The sequence below is a fragment of the Amblyomma maculatum genome, chromosome 6 (genome assembly GCF_055883805.1).
Source record: "Amblyomma maculatum isolate TAMU_Amacu chromosome 6, ASM5588380v1, whole genome shotgun sequence".
NCBI classification, from domain to species: Eukaryota; Metazoa; Arthropoda; class Arachnida; order Ixodida; family Ixodidae; genus Amblyomma; species Amblyomma maculatum.
Window position 1 is genome coordinate 130243914 of NC_139349.1, and position 23552 is coordinate 130267465.

The following is a 23552-nucleotide window of genomic DNA, read 5'->3' on the forward strand; positions in this document are numbered from 1 at the left end:
AGATTTCGAGACGGTAGGTCCGCCTCACAGAAAAAAAAAAAAAAAAAGACCGCATCGCGACAACTCTTAGTCCTTCAGCGGTCATTTGCAGTTCCTTTCTCGTGTCCATTTTTGAGACCTGCTCAATGAAGAGTGTACACAAGGACATATCTCTTCTACTGTGTTTGCTTCGGTCAGCTCTGAGGGTTACGCTCGTAGAGAAGAAATAGAGAAAAAATGAAAATGCTAGCGTCAACAATGGTGAGGCTGCAATCCGCGCGACTGATCTGTGTTGGGTTTGTCAATACAGGGGCAAAAAAATAGAAGCCAAAAAATAAAATATCAGGAAGAGAATGTGCACACAAATTGACATCCAGGTTCTATAAGCCAGGATTAACTACCTAAGTTGATTTCTGCACGTTTTATTTTCCCCAGGAGGAGTGTTTCAGACTGCATTGGGCACGAAGCGAAACAGTTAACGCGACAAATCATGCTAACACACGCTATATTATCTCAAAGTTTACCCGGGTTCACACATGCTGACGGAATCAAAGAACAAACTCCGTGACGCAGCCACTATGGGATGGTGGCTGTACTCTGTTTAAGAGCATGTACCCTGAAGTGAACTTGGACAATAAGTAAAAACGCGATTTTCTCAATTTATTGTTTCCTTAACAACCAAATATGAGTAATCGTTAGCCACCTATTACTTTCATCGTCTTCATTTCAGTTCATTATATACTAAACAGAGATGACTGTATCGCAGGCATCTTTCCTATTGAGGTCCTTTTAGTCTAGTCATGGGCCAGCCGCACCCGTGACAAAGTATCAAAACTCCAATGTGCTCTCCCTCTCTTACTGTCTGTATCAAGTGGCTACACCTTTTCAGAAGCTGTGCACTGTTACTTGAAGCGTTATTTGTACTGTTGCTTGTTACAAAGTATAATTTAAAAGCTCAATGAAGGACACATCAAGCAGGCTTGACAAAACCATCCATGAAGGGGTGTGTCGCTCCCAAGTAATTCTCTGAAGAACACAGAATTCTGAACAACATTTTAAAAAAATGGAGATGGAAGGAATGCTCTAATGATAGACTCCTGTATCCTACCTGTAAAAAATAAATGTGTGAGGCGAAAGCCGTGGTACGTTGCACGTTTATTTTACATGGGAAACTGGATTAGGTATAAATTCGTTGACCAACGGTTGAATAAAAAAGATTTGCCATTGTTTGAGCCTAGACGTACAAAAGCCCTCAAGTGAAAATGTATGTCAGTACAGCATAGATGCTTCCATTCAGCTACTTGCTCAAATCAGTGTTCCAGAAATGCAATCTTCTCTCTCCTCCTCTACCGCGTCCTGAAAAGGCGCCTACCATTTTAGATCACAATCATACTGTGTGCTCTGATCAGCCAAATGCGTTAGCAACTGAGGCCTCCAACACCTGAACAACCGATACGTCCTCAACCGGCACACGATAGCAGGGTTTCTTTCCAACCTAACATGACCCTCCTGCTATGCACAGTATATGCCTTTCTGGCACAGGTGGTGCGGTGAGCCTGTAGATACACTCCTTCTTCCGCATCGGGACGCTGATTAGTAGGAAACTACGGAATTAAACGCACAAGCCGCGTCTACCATCATGATGAGTGCACAGAAAAACCGCCAAAGGAGAGGCATATGATCGAGTGACCGACGCTGCATTTCGAACTATGTCCAATTTATCACCATCAACGCAAACTTGAGAACAGAGAAATACCAGGGGAAAGAGACGCGATGCACGCTCGAAGAGTTAAGCTGCGTCCTATTTACTACACTACACTTACAACGAGTTCCCTTGACGAAAAGACTACCGAAGCTTCTAGAAGTACATAGCTGATAAAATACATACCTTCTCCCTATGCAGTGGCCATCATCACTCATAACTTAGTTTTCTGGTCGCTGGAATACGTGGGAAACGGCACACACAAAAAGGATAACTTAAAACCCAACTCAGCGCCCAGAGACGTATCGCAGCGACAGGTATGCCTGTTAACGTCAGAGATGATGAACGAACCGAACTGTGCCGAAGCGAGAGGCAGGAATATTTTTGTTGCATTGTGAGACGATGAAGCGTAAGCCATCGATGATCAACATTGACGCATACCATACTTTTCGCTCGAGCCATAAGAGCATAATAGTTCTGAAGTCGTAATCACCATGAGACGCAGAAGGACTGGCTGTTGTGGATGAGCGAAGTGTCACACACCTTGCAATTTTAACCACGTAAATGCGCCAGAAACAAAACTGAGACATACGAGGCGAGTTTAGAGAAAACGGAGAAAGTACTGATGACTAGCTCTTAGAGTATTCCCAGCAGCTCGGAAGCTGCACCCGCGCATAGGCATGTGGGAAGGGTACAGGGTCTACAAGTGAAAGCTCAGCCCGCAAATGATCCAGTGCGCATTCGACTTGAGCGTTGTTTCAATAATTAACCTATGCCAGTATTTTAGAAGCACCTCTCATCACTGATTGCACCGTAAAAGCAGCTTGGATGCCTTCCTTCAGTAAATTTAAACTACGAGATACATTGGTGCAGCCTCAAGGAGCGTACATTAATCGAGGTATCCGCCACGCTATATACCTTCGTGTTTCGTTACCTCGCTCCTTGTCCTGAACGGACGCCTCATCACATAGCCTGGCTCTGCACTTGCCCGGTAGGACGGCTTTAGCTGCAAGAGCATTGAGTTCAGAGTGGCCACACCAACCATGCTAGTCTCTGTGTATGTATACAATATTGGAAATTCAACCATTCCGCCAGTTGTATTTCTCGTCCACTGAAATCGCGCGTATAGACATATTGTACCGGTCTCTGGCCCTGGTATGCAGGCTGTATAACCATTTATTACTGCTACTGCAAAGTAAACAATTCGACTTTACCATATTAGCTGTGTTTTCCTAAGCATCTGAAACACCATAATAAGTCATCTGAAGCACGTGTTTAATAATATATCACCATTTGGTTTAAGTTAATATGTTTTATCTAAACTATATGGCGGACAGAAAAAATTCCGAGAGAACTGCGGAATATGCTGTGGAAAAATGCTAACGTTTTGCTGCTGCACACGGTACATCGCGCACCCTTTGTCGAACACAACCAGCGTTCCGTTGAACGCACCAAAGTTCACCGGTGTTCTATAACTGGTTTACAGGAAAGGAAAGGCGCAGTATATATCTGTTAAGGGAAGTACGAATTGAACCAGCATTTAACATCAGAGGTCTTTTCGGAACACGCACACGAATGTCAGAACGGATGATTCTCTAAGTTTTGTTCACAGCGGGAAATTCATGACGGGACCAAGAACAGAATAAAAATATTTTTTACTTCGAAGAATAAGTGCTTTGAAAATATCTAGTCTTCGGTGCATAAAATTTCGTCATATAAGAAATGTTCAACTAGGTGTGTCTAGGTAGGAATGACAAGACACTTTATGCTTTGGCGGACAAAAAGAAGGATAAAAAGACCTCAGTTAAATAGTTATTCAGAAGTATCAAAATGCTGCCATTCTTAACCTGCTAATAGCTTCGAAGCAGCCAAGACAAAAATAGTAATGGTAAGCATGTCACGTCACCTAATATCAACGGGGCTTCACCACTATGGGTGACTTCACCATCGCAGTTATTCATTGCCTTCAGTTCTAACGCCTACCATATTTTTCGCCGTAAAACACGATATTAAAACTGTAGTTCTGGTGTAGAACATGTGCGCATAAATATATAATGCTAATATGGGCAAACTCACACCATTGTTCCTTTATTGACACCCGTGGCGCTCTTTTATAATAATAAGGTTATCAGAACGATTGTGTGTTGGTAGTAAAAGTGAACCAAATTAACTACAAACTTTGCTTTAGCAAAACAATATTTTTTTTTCACTTAGTTTAGATTGAAAAACAGTGTAAGGAAAGTAGGGGACCTAATGTAACCACATCAGGAGACGAAGAACTAACGTCCTCTGGGGCTCTTTGTAAGACTGTTTTAACGTTCAACGAATAAACGTTTACCAATTAGGAAAAATGTTTCCGGAGAGCCATGCGATTAAATACGGGCATAATAGGCTGACGTGAACCAGTGTTAAACGGGAGCAGTCAAAGCTTTCTTTCTCTCGTGGATAATTAAAGTTAAAAAAAGAGGAAATGAGGAAGGGAGCTCAGTTAAGCCACTGAGTGGAAACTCAAACATGGTAGTGAACGAAGCGGTGATTGTGAGTTTGCCGATGAGGAAGGCATTAGTGTGCGTTAGTGTGGTGGAATGGAAATGATTTTCACGTCCACGTACTCCAAACACCCAGCTCAGCGACAAAAGAGGTTAAGAGGGGAAGGGGGGGGGGGGGGGGGGGGGGGGAGCAGCGGGACGCAAGAGGAACTGTAGAGCTCAGTAGTAAAAAGAACAGCTTAACAAATACAGTGCGAATGTTGTAATTATGGCTAGTTAAATAATGGCTCCATGCATACTCTTGCTGTATGAAACGGCACCCGCATATTAATCTCCCGTCCAATAACAATAGAGACCTAACATGTTCTATTTGTGGTCTAATTCGCTGTTATCCCGCTCAGATCAATTTCCACATTGCACGAATTTTAATCGCGTATTCAGGAAACATTAAGTAGCAGCGCTGAAAGTGGCCACCCCTGCGGCAGTGCCGATAAAGTTTTCGAGTCTGTAAGATTTTCTTTTACATTTGAAGAGACCTAAATTGCTTAAATTTTGTGCACTCTTTTAAGGCACGGTAACAAAAACACCACCAGAGAGACGACAAAATGGGAAGGGGTGCGTCGTCACACTTATGATTGAACTCTTATCACATATGGTGCCAACGATATGAAATCGTTGTCAGCGTTCGAACTTTCAATACATGACTATGTTTTAGACAACAATTATTAATTAAGAGCAGTTATAAACAAATAACTTATATTTATCCCCTTATTCATGCAATGCTCCTTTACGGCCATAATTCCTGTCGCTGAAAAATATGTTTGCTGCATATAACTTTATTGAGCCCCATATGTATTCATAAGAGGCATAAAATCCATTCAAGAAAGAGGTGTGTGAAAATATCCCTAGAAGTTCAGGCCTGTGAGAAAGAAGTTTAGATATAATGTTAAGGTGTGTTATGATCAATTTATGCAGCTACTGAAAGTGTCTGTACATTACTTACAGTCGTGACAGTCTAGATGTCACCTAAAATGGTGATGTGACGAATGTTGAAAATCCTTATTCAAGACAAAAAAGTATAATTAGCCTTTGGTTTCCTCCCCTATATATTAAAGAGCTTCCGGAATAGCACCAAGACGAAAGTTGAAGACGCCTTGTGTAGCCTCCTTAGTGCATGATCTCAACTGCCAGCAAAGAGTCTTCATTTCCGAATGTTGTTGGCCAGTAACAGCCCTTACAGATAGAGGGTAGCGAATGTTAGTACACGTTGTTACAGTCATTGTATAGCATGATATGTTTGGTGAATTTCCATATTTATGTTTACGAAATCTCAGCAGTTGGTAGCTTTACACCGAATACATCCCAGCAAAACTTACCTGTGTCTATAAACGAAACAGCATACACTAGGCCACTGAAGCCTACCCGAGAATGTTGATTGTCGTGTGGTTTATTAAGGAGTATCCTTATTGGGGGAACTTTATGAATATTAAGGACTATAGTTTAGCTTTTCTTTCAGTTCTCAGGCACAAAATGTCAAATTAGAAGTTGGAGACCGTCTTGAAAAATAGGCGGCTGATATGTTTGCACCAACATATTGCTTACTAATACAGTGATTTTAACAGCATTCACAGATAACTCACAACAAAAAGTGTTCATGTCACGTCGTGTGACTTTAGCGTCCCGAGAAACATTTCGGGGATAAAAATTTACATTTTTGGGAAGCGCTTTCTTCTATTGGGCTTTCCATGCGCACTTAGCGAGAGATATTTGGCGAAAAAATAGTTTTCCGGGCTTCGTCAAGCATGAAAAACAGCTGTTTACCCGGTAGTCCCCTCCACTTGCAGTAATAAAATAAAATGAAATAAAGTAAAATATGCGCTGCCAGCCTCTCATGTGATAGATCTCTTTTAACGCCTTGAAAGCTGCATAAGCTACATAGAAAGTATAATTGCATAAATATTGCAGCTAGTTATTTCTGAAGACGAGCTACTTCTGAATTGGCAGCTTGATCCACTCGATACTGTTTAAAATATAGCTGATTGCCTTTTGATATTTAGTATCTTTAAGAAAATAGGAAGCAGATTTGGACACGTACGTGATTCTCAACAGCCCTCAGTCGGGATCACGGGGCAACCACACGCCCTCTATTTTGTTTTTCAAAGCTTGGTTACATTTACACAGGACGCTGTGTATATGCATTCACCATTGTTTACTTAAAAGTGCCGCTCAATACGTCTTCACGTGTTGCCAAATAAATTTTGTTTGTGCATTTCATGCACACCACAAATACACTGCTTTGCAAAACTAGAAATAGATGGTAAACACAGCAGCGCAACTCTCATATTAACGAAATTAAACATGCAATAATGAACGAAATACTTTCTCAATTTTTTGTATGAACTCAAATTGTATACCTTCAGACATATTCAGCCAATAACTATTTCTGAATACGTTTAGTGCAGTAACGTCATTTTCTTCAGCTAATAGCTGTTTGAGAGCCGTAATTACCTCATTTGGGTTCTTTTGTCCTCTTCGTTTCATATTCGCCGTCGTCTTACACCTTTCCTGTCCCTTGCATGTGACATATTCTGGAGGTACATGTACGTGCAGAATTTCATAAGCAGTGGCTTATAAGTAGCATCCCCGCGGCTGCTGAGATGGCGTATATCCGCCACCGAAACTAATACAATCAGCTGCAGCGTTCTGTTCTTTTTAGTCTGGTTCGCAAATTTTAAAAAGATACAGGTTCATATGAAGTTTGGCTTCTCGACATTCACAGGGACTGGCCAGATTGACAAATTAAGTTCTGAAAACTACACAATTCATGCGAGCCAAAAAAAAAATTCAAACTGTCCATTATCTGTTATCCACATTTGAAAAGGTTTTTCACTTGTATCAAGATCAAAAATGACCCCATGGACTGTGAAATGTGCTGAGCTAGACTACTCAACTTGCCTGCACACACGTGAAAGAAATCGAGATTTAACGATAGTATAGGCAAAAGAAAATGTTCGCGGATAAGTTGCCTGTTGCAACATCGTAAGATAATGCAAGGAATTGAAGCTCTTGACGTGCGGAGATGAAATGATTCTTTTTGGACATTGCCCCAGTTGCACTTTATATGAATGCGTCTATCAACTTTTCGCTTTAAAACTCAAGGGCGGAATCTTAGCGGCACAGGCCTTACCCTCATTCCATAGAGTTTGCCTTCTTCGGCAAATTCAGGATACAGTGAGGACAGAGACATATCAGGTAGATGGAAAGATTATTGTCGCACAGGCCTCAAATATGTGGGCTTCGGAATTATTTCAAACGCAACTACGGCTGAAGCAATCTCGTATACTTGTGAGAAATTAATAGAAGCCGAAGAGAGTTATTCTTTCTTAGTGAAATAGGCCCTCCGCTGCAGTCGTTTTAATTTACAATATTTGCATATGTTTTGCGACCCAACCGAGGTACAAAAAGGCAGCAGCGCAGAACATAATTTGAACTGCTGCTTTGAGAGGGGGTAACATAGTCTAGGCAATCACTAAGAGCTTCCTGGACTCCATGTCTCCAACGTATCAAGAAATTATCTTCTAAAACGCTTTACGTGAGATTTACCGACGGGATTACATTACCGCGTAAATTAATACGCGCAGCGTGAGTTTCTCAAAGCAGCAGAAAAAAGCTGACGTCACCTTCGTAGTCCGAGGCGGAAGCGAGGAATTGCGACATGCATCTTTTCAAGTGATGATGTCTGAGTGAGCGGCGTGGGATGTGATGTGCCGTTCTGCGTGACATTCCGAGGCTCGCGACGATGGCGAAGCAGCTCCGCGGCGAGCGGCGCCGTAGTTGGCAGTTGGGTCCGACCATGTGCGGACGGGACATTCTCTCCATTGACACTGAGCCAGGACCACAGCCATCACTCTCCCATGAAAGCGGATATCCACTAACAAAGGCCCGCGGCGCGAATGCTGTAGTGGCTGTAGCATTGATACGTATGTCATGCGGTCTTTCGCATAATGAATGCGAAAAAAAAAAAACGAGCACTGTCCGTGTATGCGTGGAACCACTAAGGAGACCCATTAGCGCTACTCCGTAATGCCTCTAGAGGGGCGCAAAAGAGAAACTCACAGTATCATCGACGCCTTATAGAGTGCGTAATGCGGTTCGTGGCTAAATCTGTCCCGGGAAAAAAGATACGGGTTCGTATGCATGCTTGCATAGTATGGTGGAAAAACTAAAACGTCGTTTCATCAAGTTCATGAGCAATATTTTTTGCTGGGGAAAAAAGATGGCTGGTCGTTTTGGTTAGTATTGTAATTTCATGTGGGTATACTATACCGGTTCTGCAGTATATCAAAGTACTACATTTTCCTTGCTTCAAAAGGCACATGAAAAGCATACCAAATTTTTATACTGCCGCACGAGGGTCCACTGCCTTGCTCTCCTGCGCCGGATGACGAAGGAGATGAGAAAGCACGCGAGAGCAAGGGCATGCCCACAATTACATCCGCTGTGGTAAGCGTTGTCTGCTTGACTGTTTTGATTAATGCGAAACAAACCTTATACCCACAACTGCGACCATCTGTTTCTTTTTTATCCTCTGCATATAGTGTGAATATCTGTAAGGATAGAAATTTGCGATAAACAATGTATCATGGTCAGTAACAAGTTGTAGTTGTTACCCACAAAGACCTAAATGTAGAGCACCTTCGATATCGACGAAAAAAACTCAAAATCAACTGTGGATAAGCGTCGTGCTGCGAAAATTACTGATTTTCATCACTTATGCAACAAAGACGCAAGAGATAGAATACGAAACAAGAGCTGACAGTACTTGACCATAAAATTTGCTTCGAACGAAACAGAACAGTCAAGAAGACCACGCGCGCTCGAGCACGCCGCTGCGCGGAAAAATCGATGGTCGGAAAGTCCGTTGAAGAAATAGGCGGCTGTACATTACACGGTGCAAGGATCTACAAACAACACAACGTAAACGCAATGCATAATCAAGCATAAACTCGAGCAAACATGTTAAATTTTGTGAAAAATCTGTGTGATAAATGTGTGATAAGTGATAAATTTCCGCTTTCGTTGTGACTAAGCTGTAATCAATGCTCTCGTGTTGCGGGAAGGATTTTCCTTGACTGATAGTAAGTAAACAAATGGGGAGATCAACACCTGGAGAAATCGTAGCTAGTTGTGCAGAGAATATGAACCAGGTCATAATATTTTGTTGAACATTTGGTGCTTGAATTTCTCCAATGTGGGTTAATCCGTGGTTGGTGGAAATTCGAGGAGAAAGAACCTGTCTTGATCGTTCGGCCTTGATGGTAGCTAGAGAGTATCTCAAAATGGACCAAGGTGGCATTGTGAAACTCTGTTCTTTTTCACAGCTGAGACTTTAAGTGGCTTAAACTTGACAACTCAGAGAAAGAAGACTCCTTTCCCGTCACCTGTCCCACCAATTTTCTTCTGTGTGCCCTAAATAGCTCCATATGTGTTGGCACCTGTGTCTTGAGGAGGCAAGAGAATCCTGCGAGCTCAGTGGAGGCGGCTTCAAAAGTGGGCACCATCGGAAACCTGTCGGGTGGTCATCCTCCTCGAAAGAAATCAGATGACCTCCTCAGTTGTCTTTTATCATACAATTTGCTCCGCTGCCAACTACAACCGAAATGTGATAAAGTAAACTTTCTCTGAAGTATACAATACTGTTTTGAAAGTTGCGCGATCTCTGGGATAACTTCGGCATTTTTTATTGCCACTCGTGACATATACGAAAGATTTAAATTTTTCTTGAATGCATGCAAAACTTTCCTTCGTAAAACTCAGTGCAGTGAGAACTTTCGAAACAGGGCGTAGCTTTCTCTTACCCGGTTTCTCTTAGAGGACAAAAGAGCTTGCCCAAGTGCATGCACCAGCTGCTCTTCTGACAGTGACGGAGTGCTGTTGTGCTAACCAGGAAAAGGAAGTCAGTGTTTCTGGAAGTGCACGCGGGAACTGTATTGCGTCTTTGTTCATCTCATCAAGAAGCTTAGCAGGAGTTCGATTCTTCCCTTGCTTCATTTTTTTTTCATTCTATGAGAAGTTTTCGCACACCATGTTAGAACAGCCCAACAAAGCGCGGTACCTTGATACTCTCTGTTTAAGTTTGAGCCGTGTTTGCAGAGCATTAACCCCTAAACTATGCTAAACCTTTGATTTGGCCAAAGTGCATTTTACCTATACATCTCTAAGTTTCCAATCTTTCTGAACACGGTCATTTTCGAAGGCATGCGTTGCTTCCCCTCGTCAAAAAGAAAGAGAGGGGCGTGGAATTTTGCAGAATAAATGTGAGCACTGATGGTTCTGGCCCATGATCAAAGCTTCAAATGACTAAGAGTAAGACGGTCACTGCCATAAAATTACGCTGAAAGCGTTCATATCCCAGCAAAATCGCACGATACTCTCAGTTCGCTTGAAAGGATGAGGGAATCAGGATATAAAAAGGGTTAGTTCAGAGATCAAAACCACTGGGGTTAGGGAGTTTTCAGTAAATTTGTCACAAACGTGATACGGTTCCTCTTTGCTACCTTTCATTATATAGAACACTTAACACCCCCCCCCCCCCCTTCTTTTTTTTTTTTTTTTTGGCCTGCACTGAGCCATAAACGAACGACAGGCAGTAGAGAGAGATGATACACATTCTGCTTATACTTAGAACTTACACAGTGTTCACGGTAGGTTAGGATGGCAGGATCAAGCTCCAGCAAACTAGAATGATGAGTGACAAAGCAGTTTTGAGATACTCTCGTAGACACGTAGGGACAACTCTCTAAAATTGAGCTTGTCAAGACGCGTTGCGTTTTCCTCATATATGCTACTTTCCGGAATGGCAAAACGGGGACGATGAGGTTTGTATTCGCCATGCCGGAAGTGACGGCTGCCAAGCACGTGATAAGAGCTCATTTGTGGAAGCTGACGCCTTGCGCTCATACTTTCCCTCCACGGCAATAAATGGGAAGACTGAGCTCTTTACAGATATTGTCCACATTTCTCCCCTGCAGGAGGTACCAGAGTGTGTAAAATTTCTGAATTGTGAGCACAAATTTCTGCAAACTTTGTGGAGTGTAAGTGCAGAGGGAAGTGGGGGGGGGGGGGGGGGGGGTTGGGACAAAGCAATCTGCAACATAATAAAAGAGTTCCGTCCAGGTTTGCATCATTATAAGGACTCCGTACATAAAAATATGTATCTCTACGCGCCCTCTTTTGAGCATTTCACCTCCCGTATCCAAATATGTTCACGGTCTGTACTAAGGTCTAATCACGCGCCGAATAGTCTCAGTAGACATGCGTGTATTGTGTTGCACAACCGTGAAGACTTTTGTAGCAAAAAGTTGCGAAAGTATGTATGCTCGCACATTTCCTGGTTACCCAGTAAGCTCGGTTTCATTTCTGCGGACATAGCTGGAATGTGGCCTGAAGTTCCCAGGCCAATCAGCCAACTGCCCACTCTTGCCATGAAGAAATAATTTCGTTTTGCACCCAAACTGGCAATCAAGAAACACTTCTTGCTTGCATATACATCACAAAGTGCTTCGTATATGACTGTTAGCAGACATAACACGCTTTCTACTAGAATATTTTCACTTGGTGGTGACAAGGCGGTAGGCAACAGTCGGAGGTTGGTATTACACTGCAATAAAACCTTTATTGAGCTGACTTGTGCCGGCAGAAGAACTAAGCAATTCGGTGTCGGAACCGCAGGAGCCGCGCTCGTTGGCCGTCGAAGCACGAATGCCTGTTTCTCTCGTCAGCGTTCAATTTAAAGGTGCCGAATAAAGATCTAGATCAAACTGCGAGCAGTGACTAGCACACCCTGGAACATTGCAGAAGCACACGCGAAAGACTGGAATCTGCACCTTGAAGCATCTTCTGCAAGAAAAAAAAAATAACAAAGCTCCGTATCGCGACAATGAGCATGATCAAACAAAGAGTACATAATCGATCCGTGCGCTACGATCACAGTGATAGGCCGAAAGCAAGCGGCTGTTAAAAAAAAAAAAAAAAAAAAAGAGAGAAAGATTTGTATGGTTCGTGGTAGTATGCACGAAATCAATTACCGCGTTTTTGCCACTTACTTCACGGTAAAGCGTTCACGGTTCTCCCATTTCTCGGATCCCCTTTTTTACTCGAGTTTATGGAATCAATAATGACTGGCATAAATAAAGTTCTTAGAGATTTGGTTACTATGGGAGAGGCTGATGGTATTTGTGAGCGATTACGGACGAATTGGCGCTTGTTGAAGAAGACAACAAAACATCCTTACGTAGGGCGAGCGGTTGGCATTCACGACAGAGAGCTGTTGGTATTCATTGCTGCCACAGGCCTGCATCAATATATTTCCTTATGCCGACAGGCATACTTGCGCAATGAAAAAAAAAAAGTAAGGCAGAACACGAGTGGGACACAGCGCGAGTGATTGTCCCTTTTCTGTTCCGTCTTCCGTAGCGTTGTTCTATTCTCTGAGATTTGTCATCAATGTACAGCACGAAATCGCGCCCTGAGCACGGTAGCGCTAAAATAGAAGGACAGTTGTGCTGCACTTTTCATTCGCCGTGTCTCGTTAAGAGTGCTTCGATTTTAACTATAATTGTGAATTGCAATCTTTTATCATTACGTCTGGCCTATAACTACCAAAGAACAGCTGAAGAGGCCAAGTGTGTGTGTATGACGATACTGATAATATATCGGGCTTATCGCGCCGCCAGCAGTGCGACAAACGACAACCTCAAGAGATGTTTTTTGAATTTCATTGCTCAATATTGCTTATCACAATCTGACGACATATCTCTATAACAGCATATTTGGGTTTAATGCTCAGTGTGCGTCATGTGCAGCCCAGATGTTCAGTACACGTTCAAGCAAATATACATTAAGACGTATTCATTCAGTTGATCGCCTTGGAATAGAAGATAACAACAAAATGCATTCGTTAAAAAGTATTGTTGGAGAAAACTAGCTTTTTTTTGGATTTTGATTTTGTCCTTGAGGCTTACTTTGATCATTTCTCTTTGAGCCAGCAGGCGGTCATACTGGATCAGGGAAAAAACACGAATTAAAGGCGAACATGCAAAGCAAAGACAAAATACTGTGCAATGCTAAGGCAGAGGGCTAATGTAATGCGTAAGGTAGGGAAAGAGTGGTGTTTTAGGATGCGTGCATCGCTTATATGACTTTTGCGATGTCTTTAACTGAAAAGTTGTGCGATAAGTGAACTGTTAACTGAACTGTTAACTGAACTGTTAACTGTTAACTGAACTGTTAACTGAACTGTTGTGCGATATACAGAAAGCGAGGTTGAGAAACTATGGCTGTCTTCACGGCACCGCCGACACAGGAGGCTACACAGAATTATGCCATCCCACGTGCGGGAATTGTAGATAATTATACGCGGAAAGCCCCTTTGACCCATGTATTTGCGGCAATGCTCTTGAAGTGTGTCGAATCCCGGCCGCGGCGGCCGATTTTCAATGGAGGTGACAAGCTAAGTGTCAGTGTGCTGTGCGATGTGAGTTCAGGCTAAAGAACCCCAGATGGTCGATATTTCCAGAGTCCTCCACTACGGTGTCTTTCATAGCATAAGTCGCTTTGGGACGTTAAACCCCTTTAACCAAAAGAAACTAAGGGTAACAAATTGGATTCCAAGGGAAGGATATCGTAGCAGGGCTGACAGAATGTTAGGTGGGAGGATGAGGTTATGAAGTTTGCAGTGGTAAAGTGGATGCAGCTAACACAGGGCCGCGTTAATTGGATTAATATATAATAAGCCTTCGCCTTGCAGCGCGTATAGTCAGGGTGATAAGGATGGTGATGATAAAACTTTTGTTTAGAATACGCTCGAGTGACCAAGTAAAACAACGAGTTTTCAAAACATGGAAATCGGAATACACACAGGAATGAAATAGAGTATTTTTTTCGCTATCAAAGTGTGATCATATTTGTGCCGCTGTCGCCACTGGAAAAAAAAAAGTGGGCGTTCAGTATAAGTTGACACGAATTCCTTGTTTTGATTCTTTCAAACACACTTAAAGGGGCCTCCTTAATGTGTAGTATCTTAGTGCCAGCTAGTCTGTTAACGTGAAAAATAAGCAGCCCGGAAATAGCGAGAATGCCAATGACAACACATACTCGATAAGACAGATGTTGGACAGGCGTCATTTGTTTTGCCTCCAGTGCTTCTCCTGTCATCTATGCGTATTCGTTGTCGTTCCCAGCTCTTTGAGCTTAGCCTATTTTCGATTTCATGATTGTATATACTGAGCATTGCAAAGTAAAATATGGGTCAATTACACTATATGCAAACCACTTTTCTGTAGTGCGTGACTCATTCGCGTCGTAAGTATTTCTTTAAACTACAGTTGGCAGTGTTCTTTTCGAGTTAAACATTTCACGTCTTGATTTGCGACATATCCTCCTTTGCGCGCCCTACTTAGCAGCTCTGTCCCGCTGAGAAATGAAGTAGGCACTTTGCATCTTGATATTCACGATCCGCATATATTGTGGAGCTCGCTTCTGCAAAATTTAGCATTGAACACTAACACAAAATTGCATTCGTATGAATATTCAAGTTTTATGTTGTGTATATGGTACAGCCTCTGAAAGCGTCGTATGTTGCAAGGGTCACCGTGGTGGAGGGCTCGAAAACTTCCCACCTCATGTGGCTCCTTAGATTGCACTGACATCGCACAGCACATGTGCGCCACACCTTAATTTGACCTCGATGGAAGCGCGGCCGTCTATAGAACTGGACCGAACCGCGTCCGCAGGATTGGCATTCCAGCGCCATAACCACTAAGGCGCAGCGACAGAACGTAATTATTTCTCCGACTAATTTACAGTGCGCAGCAGCTACGGATGCATAATCTTTTCCTTTCTAAACGGCAGTTCACACAAAACCCGCAGTATTTCTAATTTTTCTTCCGTAATATGCGCCGTAAAATGTCAACTGTAAGTATGGGCGCCGAATTCCTCTATTGATACAGATATCGGTAGTTTATAGTAAAATTATACGGCATGGTGCAAGCACTTATCACAATGAAAGGTCCTTTTTTCACTTACATCTAATTTCCTACTGCCGAAGAGATTGACAACTATGAATTGGAGTTTGGCATTTGCAGCGACAAAACTTGTTTGAACCGAAAAACAAAAGTTCTCTAAAATTACGGACGAGCGCATTTTGTCAGCTGTAAATAGCTTACAACGGAATTACGTTTTCATCTGTTGTAATACTGCATCTCAGAATTGAAAATGTCTGCATATCATCCCTGAAGACGCTGGTACGTTTCTCTTATTTAATGCCAAAAACTCGCGTCAATCTTTCTTTCTTTTTTTTTTTTTTTTTGTGGAAGTCATGACTACACGATTCGATTCTAGGACAATGTTTGTAAGCTGTATTTTGCAATGCATCGGAAGGTTATTTAGACTACTTCCATAATATTGTTCCTAAGAGTAGTTTGAAGTGTTCTGTAGCTGGCTCCAAATTAAAAGTGGTGTCTAAGAAAGATGAACTAAAGCAAACGTAGTGCTGCGTTTTTCTTTTCACGTGCATTATAGTTGTTAAAATATGCCTACAATGCGCAATAACTGCCATGGACGAGCTGCAGATTATATGTAATGCATTTACACCAGGCTCGAGCCTTCATCCCACAAAGTTCTGCACCCATATCAGCAGTCGCAATCGCCGAATGCACAAAACTAGCACAGCGTTTGAAAATTTCAGGAAGATGAGTGAGATGAGCGGCCTATGTGTGACGTCATGCCCGCCTTTTCCTTTTCTTTCTCTCCCGTTCCACGCAGACTGCATATTCCAGAAGTCCATCGAAGGCGAATACACGTTCATCTCTAATGGGAACGACGGCGTCTGCGCCCTGTACGTTATCGCAGATCCCGACTTCGTCGTCGAATTCGAGATCCTGCGCTTCGACGTCAGCTGTACCAAGGGCGGCCTCCTCACTGTAAGTGCGTTCTCCGCATCTACATCTATCTATTTCACTCTACGAACTCCCATTGTGTAAGCGCAACTCCACTGCTTCACCACATCTCCATCTCTCTATTTCACTCTACGAACTCCCATTGTGTAAGCGCAGCTCCACTGCATTAGGTGCTACTTCATGAACTGCGCTTTAGAGTAACAGATAAAGCTGTACATGGGCCACTGATTTTGCCACGGCAGAGTGGACTGGCTTTACATATCGTTCTTTTATTGTCCTCCGAATCTGAATGCTGCACCCATTCATAGCTTGCATACGTATTTAAGATAGAATTTGTGCAGGAAAGCACCAAAACGGCAAGGCACATGCACAATAAGCTTCGTGAACCACGTCAAAATTTTCTAACAGATTACGTTCGAAAACTTAGTCTAGGTCCCGCTGCAAGCCATACTGGATGGCGGCTGGGAAATTTAGACTAGTGCGGCCCTTTCATCATGCCATCGCCCCCGCAACCACGGCCCATTCGGGACAAACGCCTCTTTTATCGATCCCTATAAATTTGGACTTAGCGACAGCTGCATGCCCACCGTATTTCCAGAAACTTCCTAATCCCCCCGCTGAGTAGACCTTCGCTTGCAAAACTCCGTTGCTCCCTTTACAATAAGCGGCCACCGGTAGCCTATTCTGGTCTTTCAATGCTCTAAGCATTCAATAACTTGCACAATGTCGCTGGCCAAAAGAGTGACCCCTGTGGTCATAAATTCAGTTCCTATGCCACTGTGCGCCAGTACCGTAACTAACGAAAGCCCAAGCAGAAGCCCTGCGCATAGAAATCATGCAATTTAGTTTCAACATTGGTGACTGTACAATTTATAAAGTATTGTGAACTTGGAAAATGAATAGGAAATGCAAGATAACTTCCGCGCTGCGACTAGACTTAGTTTTAGAGCGGTCGTTCATGGCTTCGACGGCGTCGGCGTAACCAACGGGTAGCTGGCTCAGGGGGCCACATTACTGCAATTAGCACTGCCAATCTGGGGCGCAGGATTTTTCTTCGCTTCCCTCGACCCGCCATAATAATTCAAAACATAGACACAGTTAATGAATAGCAGCGTCGGGATCGCGAGGGATTGCGAGCGCACTCTGGATAAGCTAGTTCGGGTGGCTACCCTGTTGCAAGTGGAAAAGGCCGATCAGAAGCACAAGATGCTGCTCGGTCTCAGGCAGGCTTTCATACTCATACGAAACATTGAGGTCTCGGAATGTTTACTGAACGGAAGCGCATATGATCCTGAAGGGCACCTCAACTTTATCGCGGCCTGTACTTAAAGTAAAGCTTAAGGGCCGGCTGCCCCGCTTGCCGAATTTTGTTGTACGGTCGGAAAAATACGCAGAAATGCAATGCAAATAAAAATAATAAGAAAAAAAGAAAAAAACAAGACGAGTGCATTTGTTCTGTTAATTTTTGCGTTCAAAACTGCAAATCTAATAGATGGCGCTCCAGAACCATTGAGAAGCAGCCTGATTAACTTCGTTCCCATTCGCTTTTGTAACATGTCTCCGATTTGATAGTAGCGGCCGTTTCTCAACAGGAAACTGGCTGTGGGAATTGCGCTATAATTCTTTTTCACATAATTCCTCAAATTTATCGCTACCTTTCGCTACTGAAAGCTGTGAAAATTGTGCTATTATTCGTCTTTATCACATTTCTCTGATTGACCTCTAGCTGACGTTGCCCAACCAGAAGTGCAATGTGCTGCGGAACTTAACCGTCTAGAGAACGAATGCAAACTTAATCTGAGACGCTGACGAACAAGAAGCCACGCTTTCTTCGACTCATGTAGCTACGCTCAAACTTGGAATTCACGAGTATCGTAACAGTCGCTGTGAATTTTTTTTCCGTCGCTAGAGATAACGAAAACTAGCTTGCATTTAAAGCTTTGCAATTGGCATTGGAAATAAATTTATACCGGTAGCACCAGCTGTTTCTTTGGCGCTATCCTTTAAACTCTCTTTCCACACACTGATCTAGATTTTCATCTGTGCCCCATGTCATGGCTGCCTTTCGAACTACTTCACAAACTCCTTTCCGCTAGAAAACGTACAAACCCGCGTCGTCTACTGCGGCGAATTCGCGCCGCTATTCAAATCGATTCCAAAGGCACGCCAGATGTCTTGCTTTCCTCGATAATAGGCAGCGCTCCCGTGCCTATTTGAATTAGAAGTGGAGCGTGAGAGTTGGCTCCGGCTAGAAATGCGAGGAACTTTTCAAATGAGATTCCGCCTCGATAGCTTTCCTTGCGCCTTACTTTCATTGGAAGTGAAGCACACTTTGCATCACAAACGTTCACCACGAGGCACTAAGCGAGCGCCCACCTACGCGCTTGTTGCGAACGCAGATGAACGTTGATAAGGAACGCTGTAGCTGGCGAAGCGTACGGAGAAAATGAGGCAAAATAAGGACTGCTCTGCGATACCGGCGCTTTCTTTATTCTAGGCATTGCTTTTTGTTGTCGCAAATGACTAAAAGAAGCGACTCCTTGAGGAGGAGGACGGCGACGAAGAATCGCCACGCAAAAGAGTGTGAAAACCGGAATCAGTGCACCCTTCGAAGAAGCGAAATCTTCGTTGTTCTATTTCAAGCAATATAGCTGAGTGAGATGGGAATAGCCGCAATATTAGTAACAGTCTTTGACCATAACAGCAATTCTAATGAGTAGAGAGGCAAAATAGTGGGCGCTTATTAGCCCTCTAGTAAGAAAATAATGTTGGACACTAGCGACATGCTGCGCCATTTTCAGGACAAAAGAAACAGTCTCGTCAAAAGCCGCAGCTTTTTGTATACAGAAAGTGCCAAAATCTAAAAACACGCGAAAACCAGGGTAATCGTGAAAATCAGGGTAATCAATTTCTACTCGGAACAGTAATTCTAAGGTGTTATTTCTTGTAATGTCCTTACAAAAAAATGATGACACCTCTTTGAATTGTGTCTTTTGTAAAGAAAAGACAAGGAGAAATGAGAAAGTGGAAGACACACTAGTTACGTATTTACAGTGAGATTGTGTATAGAAGCGGTGTATTACTATATATGTAAGAAGGCAGTGGATCTGCCAGAAAACGTGATCGCAAGAAATAATAATCATTAAATTATTATTGCAATTATCTTAGCATAAAAATAAATCTTTACTTTCCCAACTTCGTATATGCATGGCCCTCAGCCGTGAAGGTCTTTAGGTGTATATTGCGTAAATAAATAAATAAATTAGTAATCAAATAAATAAATAAATAAAGGTTATATCGCACCACAGCTGCCACTTGCCGTGTCTCGACCGACAAAAGAAATATACGTGAAACGTATGCATACAGATTAGTCTGTCACAAAAGAGAAAAAAATGGAACTATGTACTTGCCATGTTTTTTTTTTACCTTTTTTTATTATCCAGCGCAACATGTTTGCAGCTTCTATAGAAATAATATTACACGTAAGTACAAACCACCACTCTTGACCAGCAGCTGAGTTCCTTGTATATATTCTACTTACTGCCTGGTTCAGACCTGGGGCTGTGTTTTGTACAATATCTTCTTCCAATGCTTCCTTTCTTAACCACTTTGAACTGCCAAGGTACGCTTCTATTGCCAGAAACAGTGGACAGCCTTACTCATCACAGCTCACAACCGTGAGGTCAAAAGCAGCAGTATCTGACGGTAACACCCTATACAAAACAAGAAATGAATTCACAAACAATTCTTCGGTAGTACGGCCGCCGGTCTCATAAATAAATGGAGCCACTTCCGCGTGACGGCTTTGAAAACAGCCCCCCTTTTTACGTATTCAATACACCTGCGTACGCAGGTAGAAAGGGCGACACTTTGGCAAAAACAGGAAAGGCAAGAAGTAATTTTATTTCAACAGCCTAGTTCAAATGCACGAATGAATTGAGCGTCTTTTCTTTTGTCCATCCGTCTATCCGTCACACCTCGAAGAAAGGACTAACTCACATGGGCCATATTACTTAGGAACAGGCAAGAAATACTCGCACGCAAGTTTCTGAGGGAGGCTCTTGCAATCAAAGAGAAAAACAGGGCTGAAAAGAAAATTGGGTTAAATTTGGGCTTGGTGGAAATCTGACACAGAACTTCCGGGTTGCGAGACGTACTGACTGGCCACAAAGGCTCGCGGTTGAATTTGAATGAAGGTATACCTAGTGAATGCACAATGACAATAGGAGGGACCCGGTAACGCAATCGCGTTCAACTCCTAAGCAAACATACAAAATACATCGTACTAGCGATATGTTTTGCCTTTCTATGAATACAGAATATCCTAGCGAGATACATCATTTTAAAACGGGCAAAGTGTTTTGATGACATAATTTTTGTTGTGTTCCAGAGCGTGTTCGTAGCCCTCTTTGCGCGTGTTTTTTATCTTCACTCGCACATGCTTGCTCCACGTTTTTTTTTCTGTGAATCTTTTAGTGTGTTTAGTTGACTCGCCGCGTTTATAAAGCGACTACTATGCCGCCGCCAAAGAGATACGTGTTCGCTGCTTCTATCAGCCAGAATCCTTTACCCTACTGGAGAGCGATATAAAGAAAAAACGCAAATACTTGTGCAGATGGGTAGATAGCATGTGGGGATTCTCATGTCGCACGCTACGTCAAAGCTGCCGCCACTTGTGCACTTAAATGTGGAGTAATGTAGAGCGCACACATGTTTCTTTACTGACAGCGTTCTTTGCGATTTTCCTTGCGTATGTATAATATGAGAACTTTGAACAACACGCATGGTTTCTTGCGGAGGATTAATCTATATGTGTAGCACGGATTAGAACTCGTCTTTTTTAATTCATTTTGCATAGAAGATCAAAAAGAACACTGTTCAGCGTAAACCTACTTAGGAGATGAAGGGAAAACAATATCTGCATGTCTTTCCATGTTGTTAGGCGATAACTTTAACAATTATTTCACCGCTAGAAGAACGGTTTCCTGAAAGATTTGCTTCACAAGGGAACTAGCCAAATGAAATATTTCTAGCAATCAAAAGATTCATTTCGTCTCTTTCCTGCTTCATGGAGAATATTGTTACAGTGCAATAGATTTCTCATCGGCGTTCTTTCGTGCGTGTCATCCGTTCTATTGCGTTTCGAAGCATTCCTGAGAGCTTCAAATTTTCCAGCAGCTTACCCAGTTTAATTAAGCAGAACAATGATATTTTACGCTTCGTTCAATTCCGTGGTGTTATTAGCGCTTTTTACCTGAAACCTAAAAGTCCTTGCATTATTTTAACGACAGACCTACGCTAAAGAATTCCTCAGCAAGACAAAACATTTGCAGTCGCTTTAGAAATAGAGCAAGCACTGACGTGGTTTAGTGGTTTTGAACATTAACATAAGTGCGAGAGGTCATTTCCATTTTTTTTTCGTAAATGTCTTTGACACTGCATGTGGGAAAAACATTCTGTCGTTAACAGTGTATCCAGTAGCGGCCTAAGATGAAACTGTTCGCTCTGCAAATGGAACAGGATGCGATGATTGCTATCAATTCGAGGCTCCTGGGAGGATGAAAGCTCACATAGTTATTTCTAGCTCACAGTATTTAAGCCAATATCTACAAAATTCCAGTTTGGTTCTGCTTTGCATGAAGAGAAGATTTAACGTTCCCATGCTACTTCAGCCATTAGGGACGGAATATCTAAAACGTGTCGGTTGTTGTGCGAAATGCGCAGCATTTTATGTTTATAACGTCAGGCCAATGCACCGCCTGCAACTGAATGCTGAAGGAAAATGTAGATTAGACAGTTGACTGCCGCTAACACCTTCCAACGTCCATCTGGAAGTTTTTTATCGGCACGTCAGAAGGTACTTTATTAGGACGTGGATTCAATACTTCTTTCGCGTTTTTCGCTATTATACTCGTTTTCTTAACCCAGAAGATATATGGTAGTCAAATCAGAGCGATATTCTTAATAATGCCTCTTCACTAGCACGTTTTCTCTTTCCTTCGTTTCTTGTTGCGTTACACTAGGGTTTGTAAGCTTAGATAAAATACAATAAATTTAAGCCGAATCAGTTTTCCAAATCGACTTTTACCAAGAAAATGTAAGAAGCGTTCAAATTTACGCGTAGCTTTCTGGTATTGACTATACGGGTTCCAATCAGTTACTAGAGAGAACGAAGTGCGGAAGGCAGGAACGCGGGGACTCGAGGGGATTGCTGGACTAAGCAATGCAGTTTGGCATTTTCAAGCTTTGCTTAGCTAAATTAAAAAGAAAAAAAAAAGCACAGTTGCAGACTGATGGACTCGATAAGATTCTTTTACCGGCGTAGAGCCTTCAGCTCACACATTCTGAGCCACTTTATCGCAGCCTTTACTTTGTAAAGGATTTTTAGCACAGTTTGAATGAACTGGCAATGTTTGGGACAATAATTAGCCGTCGACATCTGGAAACCTCACAAAGTTGTCACGAAAAATGCGATGGCCCGGGTAACCGAAGAAACAGGAAGTGCCCCAGATGTTGACCGTTCATGCAGGGAGATGTTCACAACCTGCTCCAAATAAGACGTATCTATAAGGAGCATCGCGCGTGCATATCCGCTGTCCATGAAGGCTACAGGAGACTGATGCGTGGGAGAGCCGAAGTTGAGGGCGTGCAAGCAACACGTAACACGCGCTTGTACAGCACCGTCCAGGGACGACCGTGACAGCTGCAACTATATGACACGCAACAAGCGCTCATTGGCTGTAGCCGTTCCGCATGCAGTTCACGGAGAGAGAGAGAGATAGAGCAGCTTCGGACAGACATCAGCGAAATACGTGATTGCGGTTAGTATATGTTTTGGGCTACACAATAAAACCAACTAAAGGTGTTCGCCAAACTCTGTGATAATCTTTCAATGCCAAATATTCGCGAAATGAAAATGCGGTGTTAAGGGGGCTCTCGCGTATGTTCCTAAGGCGAAGCTGAAGCGTCTTCCTAATTTTTTTCTTTCTTGGTGCTTAAAATCATATGAACCGCTTGCGGATTATACAGCTCGTTGCGCAGTTGAAGGCGCGAACAATATGCTGCAAGAAACAATTTCCGCCGGCGTTTATCGCAAACATAAACAATGTTGGCATATAGATGACAGGATAGAGAGGGCTAGTTCTCTTTCCGAAGCAAGTAGAAATTTAGACGTGCGTTTCTTCTTTGTTCTAATTATTTAGTTTTCTCGTTTATTTGGGCTTTGCACGGCCCAGGTTTTTCTAATAAACGTATAGTGAAGAGAGTTCTATGGCTTTATCACTGAACTGCCACGGCGTACCTTTTTGTTCAAAGTGAAATTATGTCATGTTGCAACCACTGTCATCGACAAGATAGTTTGTAATTTATTACTTTGCATAGGGTACACCCCTTTCTAGAGCTCCCTGAAAACGAAGGGAAAGCTGG

At 42.7% G+C, this 23552-nt stretch overlaps 1 protein-coding gene across 4 annotated transcripts in view; it reads left to right on the forward strand.

The window, feature by feature from the left end:
* The window catches only part of LOC146186739 (corticotropin-releasing factor-binding protein), a 174299-nt gene that overhangs the window by 51913 nt on the left and 98834 nt on the right, over nucleotides 1–23552 (forward strand). For all 4 annotated transcript variants that reach the window (XR_014708163.1, XR_014708164.1, XR_014708162.1 and 1 more), the window contains exon 3: nucleotides 15994–16151. Coding sequence is in view for 1 of the 4 variants with exons in the window: in XM_084607383.1 (XP_084463509.1) it covers nucleotides 15994–16151 (158 nt within the window). In the remaining 3 variants the exon portion in view is untranslated. The remainder of the gene's footprint in view (nucleotides 1–15993; nucleotides 16152–23552) is intronic.